Here is a 9,516-nt window from a genome sequence, read left to right on the forward strand (position 1 = left end):
AAATAAAAGACCCCTTGCTGCCTGTCGTAAAAGAGTAGCCTATGTGGCGACAGCGGGTTTCCTCTAAAAAAAACAGTGTCAGAAAGACCATATATTTGACGTCCAATAGCCGATGATAAAATAAAAAATCAATGTGCTCTAGTGGCGTCGTTAAATAAAACAAACTTTACTTTTTTTTGGTCTTTGACCATATTCGGTATCAGCCGTGTATTATATTAGTTCTGGTGTCCTCTAGGTAGTACTAAACCAAATAAAGTTCAAAGTTCGCGGTGCATCGACTTTTGATAGAGTAGTTAATACCACAAGTCTTGTCACTGGTAACAAATGTGTAACAAAAAAAATGAGTTTCATGTATGTAATTTAATTCTATTAGACCACTGTGTCAAGTAGCCTTGTTCTTGAAACATGTATGGGGTACCTGTAAAACAAAGTACTCAAACTGTGTGCAGAACTAGGGTGGTCATAGACGCTACCCGTTATCTCTGAAATGATCAGCTTAATGCCATTTTGTTCCGATTTACTTTAAGGGTGAGGGGTGGTAGTATTTATATTCGTGGTGTATATGTCAATCGATACGTTACAGGTATGAGTTTTAGCCTCATATGTTACTATTGTCATCTAACCTCATATGTTACTATTGTCATCTAAGGGATTTAAGTTGGTGATTTAATGTTTGTTTTGTTGAACGACACCACTAATTAATCATCGGCTATTGGAAGTAAACAATTTAGTACTTCTGACACGTAGTCATCAGAGGAAACCCGCTAAATTTTTTCATTAACAGCAATGGATCTTTTATATGCACTTTCCCACAGAGAGGAAAGCACATACCACGGCCTTTGAACCATTGTGATGCCCTTAAATTTGCGAGTTATAATTTTATTATATATTAATTTTCATTTTTTTTATGCCCCCCCCCCCCCCCCCCCCTCCAAACCTCCCGCAAACTTCCTTGATATTCCGCCGAAATGGATTTTCTAGATCGGCCATAGTATATACGAGAATAGAAATAAAATATTTTTCTGCATTTGAACAGCCAAACAAAACAAAACAATTCCTGAAATACTGGTGCTTCGGAGTCATGGCTTCATGCACGGACTCCTTCGAAATTATTGGGGGTTTTCTCGTTCCTACACAACTGGACAAAGGCTGTGGTATGTATTTTCCTGTCTGTTGGAAAATGCATATAAAAGATCCCTTGCTGCATTAGAAAAAAAAATAGCGGGTAGCGGGTTTCCTCTGATGACGAGTCAGAATTACCCAAATGTTTGACATCCAATAGCCGATGATTAATTAATCGATGTGCTCTAGTGGTGTCGTTAAACAAAACAAACCTTCGAAATTACACAAAACGTATGTAATTGAATGGTTAAAATTGCACAAAATGTAGAGAAATAGGCTTGTAGCTTTGGGGGCTAGGCTCGTCGCCAACCGGCTTTGAATACTTTTCTTTTCTGTTTTTTAATAACGTATGCACTAAATGTTTAAAAATAACAAACAATTCAAGTAAACACTAAACATTTTATTTCGCATACACAAGCACTTTATACAAAATATGTTTCATCTTTAACAAAAACCCGGGAAATGTATAGCAGGTAGCCAAAAAACAAACAAAAACAACAACAATCCCCCTTCCCCAAACAAAACCCCCAACAATCCACACACAATCCCCACCCCACCAACATATATGTCCCTGCAACATTCCCTTTTCCCCCCGTTCTCTTCTTCCTCGCCATTGATCCATTTGATTTCTTTGATCCCTGGCTATTAAAAATGTTTTTGATAGGTGATATGTTTTCAGGCTATGCTGTGAAACAACAACAACCACCAGTTTCGTCCCCGCTATTTCCATTCTTTTAGTCCTTTCTCTAACTAGGCTTAGCGTCTCTGGCACTTCTTCGATCCACATCGCGAACCACTCGATCTACCTTTTGATGCACTTCGTTTTCCACATCGCGACCCACAGCCCTTCGACCGTTTTTGACGTTTACACCTGGTGCAGCCTTTTGATCGTCTAGGTGGAGCACGTCTTCCACAGCGACCACTACTACATCCACCTCGTTGACGCCCGCTTTCATTTCCGGCCTTGGCATCACTGACATGGAATCGGCCAGAGGCCCCAGAGGTTTTCGAACCTCTTGGTCGAACCAGAATTCCCTCGTTTAGTCCTTTTGTGAGAGCCTTCTTGATATGCCATTTCAGCAGTGCCGGCGGAATGTTGGTCATGCTGGTAGTGGCAAGGTATTTTTGAATTGCCTGAGCAGATGTTCCCTTTTTGTCCTTGATGGCGTTGATGGCCTCTACTACTTTCATGACCATAGATGGTTTCTTTGGTGAAGGCATTTTACCACTGGTTTCAACATCGTCATTTGGAGCACCTTCATCATCAACTGGCGTTTTGCCTCTGGACTTCGGCTGGGATGCCTTGGACCGTGAGGCTTTAGATCTAGATCGAGAGTTTGACATTTTCGAATCGACCAGTATACCGTTCTAATATCAAACCAGTAAGATAGATAGTTGACGTCATAGATTATTGTCGTCATAGATTACGTCATAGATAAAAAAAAAAAAAAAAAAAAAAAAAAACGCGAAAGAAAGCACTGTCATAATTGTGTTTCTGATTTCAACGTTACATTATGTTGTGAAAACTTTTGTTACATGGTTTTAACACTATTCCCTCCAATATGCTATCTTGCATTGTTTTAATTCAAAATGTACACAACCCGCCAAATGTCGTTTTTGTACAATATTAATACTATTAACTTTAGCCATCTATCTCCACTGCTACTATTTAATCTCATATTAATAGCATTAATACTATGGTTAAAATTATATTAGTTTAGGTTTTATTACCTAACTTATAATATGTATACAACAATCAATGAACAGATTGTCAGTCTCAAACTTTTAAGTTTTAGTCTGGTCCTTGAAGGGTTTGACTCGGGAATTTGTTTTTCTTCTACCTATGTTATAATACTATACCAGTGCAATTGTCGCTAAGTGTTAGCGGACTACCAGCTTCAATGAATACAAAGGCTATACAAGTGAAACTCCGTACACTAGTCTGAATCATGATAGTAATTATCCGTGTAGACATGTAGTTCCATCTTTTATGCCTCCCAACTTATTTTCAGAGACATAACCTAACTATATATATATATATATATATATATATGGTTTATGGAAGGGATCACCGAACATGAAATGGATGACAGAACATGAAATGGGACCCCAGAACATGGGTAACTGGAATACTGGTACTAAATATAAGCAAGAGACAATGTTGTTAAAGTCCAATTCGTCATCATTAGAGTAGGTAGGCATGACTTGGCCGCAGAGTTGGATTCAGGAAATATTGGGGGTAGGGAGCAGCGGCTAAAGGAAAGAGGGCACATGGACCAACGCGTTAAAGAACAAACCCGATTTTTTTTCTTTTTCTTTAGGCCTGACCTAACTAAATCCACCTTTATGTGGATTGAAATTTAATATTATAATCGGTTACTGGGACATTCTAACAGGAGTGGGTTGATCAAATGTTACAACATGTTATGAAAAGGAGATATTATAATCCGTTACCGTGCTTAATTAGTTATATAAAAAAATTTTATTGTATAAATTTATTTGTTTAAACCCACATTTTTATATTAAATAAAAAGCCAACATACTATATATGTGATTGTGATTTATGAAAATCACAATAGTTCTAACATATTACTAAATAGATGTTATTAGTAATTTAAAAAAGTTTGATTTGTTTAACGACACCACCAGAGCATATTGATTTATTAATCATTTGCTATTGGATGTCAAACATTTGGTATTTAAAGAAGAAAACACTAGATTTTCCATTAGTAGCGAGGAATCTTTTATATGCATCATTCCACAGACAGGATAGCATACACCATAGCACTGGCTGAAACGGGAAATAGCCCAAATGGGCCCACTGGCAGAGAATCTGTATCTTTAATAGTCAGGCCTCAAGGGACCAGGTGAAGTGATAACACATTTTGCTTTAATCATCCAGACCCTGTTCTGAACACAGTCATCGGAATCAATGGGTCTTTTCTTGTCCCAACCAGTACTCCATGACTGGTATGCCGAAACATGTGGTATGTGCTATCCTGGTTGTGGGAAAGTGCATACGAAAAATACCCTTACTTATGGAAGGAAGTAGCGGGTTTCCTCTGGAGACGAAGTCAGAATTACCAATGTTTGAGACCTAGGAGCAGATGATTAATTAATGTGCTCTAGTAGTCTCGTTAAGTAAAAATAAACTTTAAACACAGGCTTCCACTGACCCCGCGGTCTATTATTCCTGTCCACCCCTCTTGGTTATATTGGCGTAGCCAGGATTTGATGGTGGTGGGGGGGGGGGGGGGGGGAGGGGGGAGGCAATGCACACTACAGTTTAATACAATACAGTAAACAAAAAGGTTTGATTGGGTGGGCATTACCCTCGTGCCCCCTACTCACCCCCCCCCACCCCCACCCACACATACAGGCTACGTCACTGCTTGGTAATTTCGACGTGTGGGAGACAGAGTAAGCGAGGGGGGGGGGGGTGAGAAACCCCACACAGGCTACTCTTATTAACCCCAATACTCTTCCGTTGGGGAGCTAGATGATCATTCGATCAACAGAATCCCGAAACATTGTTAAAAGGGAGTGCTGTCGGGTTTCTTCCTGCAGAGTATGATCACATTTGTATTGATGTTTTAATTTGTATTTATATTTATAAACGAAGGAAATGACGAAACCCGCTGTCGCCACTTCATGGGCTACTTTTTTCGATTAGCAGCAAGGAATCTTTTATATGCACCATCCCACAGACAGGATAGTACATACCACGACCCCTGTTACATCAGTTGTGGAGCACTGGCTGGAACGAGAAAAAGCCCAATGGGGCCACCGACGGGGGTCGATCCTAAACCAACCGCGCATCAAGCGAGCGCTTTACCACTTGGCTACGTCCTCCCCTATTTATAAACAAATGGTTGATGTAAGTAAAGACTTTAACATTTAATTAATAAAAAAAATAGAGTTATTGTTGTATTTAAGCGGGAATCTTTGCCTACTCAGCAGTTGGCAACAATTCTGAATTTTCATTATAGTTGTCTCTGACGGAGAAGGAAGCGGGATCTGGATCAGTCGGTAGAGCGCACGCATGAGGTGCTTGCGTCGTAGGATCGAACCACCTCAGAGGACCCATTCTCTGATAGGGTCCCCCCTCTCCCCCGTCTCAACCAGTACTCCAAGACTGATATATCTTTTATATGCACTTTCCACAGACAGGACCAGGGGGCAGGGGCATCTGCTCTCCCCCCCCCCCCCCCCTTAATGTTGGATCAAATCCTTAAATTCGGGCAAAGACGATAAAGATATTCGGGCACACAGAGCAGGCCTGAAACCTTTTCACCATGTTTTTCGACTATAATTCGGGCGAACATCAGACAGCCCCCCCCCCCCCACCCCCCCCACCCCCTTACAAAATTGGGAGCTCTTACGCTTATGGTCATAACGGTTCATCTAATACGTTTATATTAATATATATATATATTTACTTACTCCATTGTAAATAAAATTAAAAAAAATTATGCCACCGTATCGATTGGATATGCTTGTTAAATCACTATTAAATGTCAAATTACTTTAAAACACTTCGATTTATTTGTGCAAGTAAACTCTACATCCAATCTTTACACCAATTTGGAAACATTGGATCGAAATGTTTAAAAATACCATTCCTTGAAACGACTGTAACACGTATTATAATAATGATACTGTGCAAATAATGGAGTAATTAATAGAACTGGCTAATACGCACCGAATGTCTACACTGAAGCGAACATTAGGACATCCGCTGTAAAGGCCTTGGAAGAAGTTCTTCTTATGGTCAAATTCCTGACATGGTAACAGTCATGATATTGACAAAACTTCATTTTAACTCTACTTTGTGTAGATATGATTTTGAAAATGTTAAGGCTTTTGTCGTTTACAGTAGCATTTCATATGCAAAGTATTTTTTCTTCTGTTAGTATTAGCAATGATACACTATTAGAACAATTGTGTTCTATAGATTTAGACCTGCTAATATTTTTGTAGGGGTTTTGTTATTGTAGCTTTGATTTGTTTTTAAAAATGGAAACAGGTGTCGACATTTGTGAATTTCGAGTTGGTTGTACCATAAAAAAAACCCCACGAATATGTTCCCTATTTGCCTACCCCAAAGTTACTGTGTCTTGATACCTTTTTACTGAACCCTGAGTTATTTTAGGTCACTACAAGTACAGCTCTGAAAATATAGCTAATTACGTGTGTACGTGCATGCCTACCCGTTGTGCATGTGTATGCGTGTGTGTTTTGTGTATATATGTATATGTGTACGTTTTGTATTTGTGTAGGTGTGTGTGTGCATGCATGCATCTGTGTATGTCTGTTTTGTATGCATACATGTATGTGTACATGTTTGTGTGTATGCATGTGCATGCATGCATGCCTGTGTGCGCGCGCGCGTGTGTGTGTGTGTGTGTGTGTGCATGTGTTTGTATGCGTTTAACCCCACTGACGAGGAAATACACTAAAGATAAGTAATGTCCGTTATGCTCATCACTAAAACGCATTTCCTTTCAACTAGTCTTCAAAACAAACAAACGAAGCTTTGTGTTGTAAGAAAACAAAAACTTTGTGTCCCAGGACAGGATGTGAAGTGTACATTAAATGATGCACTTACTCTTATGTGGTTTTATTTCCTCGTAGTTTTGTATATATTTAATAGATACAAATACCGCAAACAATTACAACTCTATATCTAGTAAAGTTTTTTCAAATAATTAATTTTCACTATCTGATCTTAATAAGATTTGCTGTCTTTAGTAAAGATGAAATTTTTCATCGCCCTTTTGATTGGTAAGTACTTGAGTATATATATTTGCATCCGAGTAAGCCGGGATCGAACAACCTTTGTGGATTCATTCAACTGATTGAGTTTTTTCTCGTTCCAACCAGTGCACCACAACTGGTCAAAGGCCGTGGTATGTGCTTTCCTATCTGCATTAGGAAAAAAATGTAGCAGGTTACGTCTGACGACTACGTGTCAGAATTACTAAATGTTTGACATCCAAAAGTCGATGATTAATTAATCAATGTGCTCTAATGGTGTCGTTAAACAAAACAAACTTCCGAGTAGGCCTATATTATATAGTATATATCTTTAAATCGTGTACAGCAATTTACATTTTATTTTTTTTACCTATTTTTCAATAATGGCAGATTATAATGGGGACAAAAGGGGGCATTTGACCAAAACACCAGATCTAAATCAAAAACTGTTCGCATATACCTTTGACACCCAATAGCCGATGTGTTGTTCGTGCTTGGGTGTTGTTAAATATTCACTAATTCATTGAATTTCAACTGTAAAAAAAAGCCAGAGAGAGGGGATTCTCTTCTGAACCTCAAACAATCTGTACTCCTGGGGTGGTACACATGTAACATTTTTGAAACCGGATCTAAAATATTTCTCGCCAAAAAAACCCTGACAACCTCAACTTCATTTGCTAGGATTTTATTTTCAGTCGTGATGTCTTACAAACATTTAACATCTTGTTACGACTTGCATTTTAACGGTATTATAGATCCTACATTTATAGCAGCAGAATCGAGGTCATATTTTTACAACCCCTAACCTAGGTTAAGTAGTTATTAAGCAGTATAAAAATATTTTTGGCTGTCATAGCTTTTGATCGTTAAATTGAATTTTCCGCATAACATAACTTATTATATTATGGCAAATACAATGCGTTTTGGTCGCCATAGTGTTTGTATAAGCTCGAGGTACATTTTATGTGGCCAAACAGGAATAGAATGCATCACGGGAACTAGATTCAATGACTTTAAACATAAAACAAATTGTTTATCAACATACAGAACAGACACAGAATATCCCAGCAGGAAACAGTTATTGATCTGCCATAATACTAACGACCGGTTTCCATGTGCGCGGTTTTCATGCGGCGCAGATGCGGTTACCAAAATTGGCGCCTCTGAAATTATTAATAACCATAGAATTGAAAATAAAACAGTGCTTTTTTCACGTTCTACGCCCCGTTGGTTAAAAACTGCGCACATGGGAAAAGAACTCTTAATTTGTATTGGAAATACGACAAGAGTGGCCGTTAGATACCACTTATCTTATTACACCGAGTTGTTTTAAAAACGTATCTAGCGAGCAAAAGAATAGTTTTAAAAATCAATGGTATTCAAGTTGAAAATAAATGTAAACGTCATTGTCAAGAACAAAAACGTATCTAAGACGTTGATCATCAATTCATTCATATACTAGTATTTACTTTTGTTTTACACCCAATAATCGATGTGGGTTTTTTTTTGTTTTTTTGGTAATGGAATTTTGTTAAACATTCATTCACTCATTCATAAGAATGCTATATTCAAACGTACACCAATCGGTTAATTTCTTAGTTTCAGCGAGCGTGTTCGCCATGGGATACGCATGTTGCTGTCATCACCATCACCACCACAGCACGGTAGTGACGCATTCTAGGCCCAACACAACGACAGCAGGTTTGGGAGCCACACTTGCTGCAACAGTCCCGGTGGCAGTTGCTGCAGGATAGAGGTAGGCCTACCCACTAAAAATAATCTTTGCTGCTATTCAGTAGAAGTGGACTATGCGGTGGCGGAAGCGGGTTCGCTCTTCCCAGTAATATTATTTTAGACTGCACAAAACCATAGTTGAGGTGCTGTTTAACACATGCAGTTTTCTACTATTACAAATGCCCACAGGGACGACATCTGGAGTGGTGGGTGGGGGACATCTATAGTGAGGCGGTGGCACAAGCTAGATTTTTGTCTTTAGTTATATAGAAGTGGACGAAACTCCCCGTACATTTTCGTCTTCAAGTGAGGGTGTACAGGTCCCCGCCCCACCCCCTCCAGCCGGTTCCTAGGGACCTGTCTAATTGATTTATATCCTCTTTCACTTTCATTTTTTATTGTGTGTTTGCTTTTCTATGTATTTACTTTATTATGAATGTTTTAAGTTTATATTCTAGTAATAGTTGTAGTCGCCGATATTGTTATTATATTTGTAATTAGAAGAAGGCCTAGTAAGTTCAATAATTTGTTCACAATCCTGTTGTATATTGTATGCAGTAAAATATATTTAAATCAAACCGACATTGTTACGACTACAATTATTATTATTATTATTTTTTAATCCATTGTTCATAGGCGTCGGAAGGCACAAGCATTTTAAGGGGTCGCTAATTGTGACGGAACATGCTCTTATTTCTTTTCGCCAGTGGCGATATTAATTGTTTTAGAGGGCCGTGTGCAGTTCCAATATGCACTTAAGCCCAGGTGGGCACCTTGTGACGTAATACCTCCGCGCGACCGTGGTCGAGCTGTGCCTAATACACACCCAGCGCAGATGCGGGGGCCATGTGGCCAGTAGTTACGTAATACCTCCGCGAGTGCGGTTTTTACGACCGTGATTTG

General features: G+C 38.9%; 1 protein-coding gene across 1 annotated transcript; it reads right to left on the reverse strand.

Moving 5' to 3' along the window:
- Positions 1-1,507: 1,507 nt before the first annotated feature.
- LOC121381269 (sperm-specific protein PHI-2B-like) lies at positions 1,508-2,520 on the reverse strand. Its single transcript, XM_041510510.1, has one exon. It carries the CDS (start codon positions 2,464-2,466, stop codon positions 1,879-1,881), a length of 588 nt encoding a protein of 195 aa, XP_041366444.1. The 5' UTR covers positions 2,467-2,520; the 3' UTR covers positions 1,508-1,878.
- Between the last annotated feature and the right edge of the window lie 6,996 nt (positions 2,521-9,516).

This window comes from Gigantopelta aegis, chromosome 9, assembly GCF_016097555.1.
Source record: "Gigantopelta aegis isolate Gae_Host chromosome 9, Gae_host_genome, whole genome shotgun sequence".
Classification (NCBI taxonomy): Eukaryota; Metazoa; Mollusca; class Gastropoda; order Neomphalida; family Peltospiridae; genus Gigantopelta; species Gigantopelta aegis.

What these genes read in the sequence shown, in the direction of transcription:
- LOC121381269 (XM_041510510.1), bottom strand. Translation starts at nt 2,466, where the DNA reads ATGTCAAACTCTCGATCTAGATCTAAAGCCTCACGGTCCAAGGCATCC.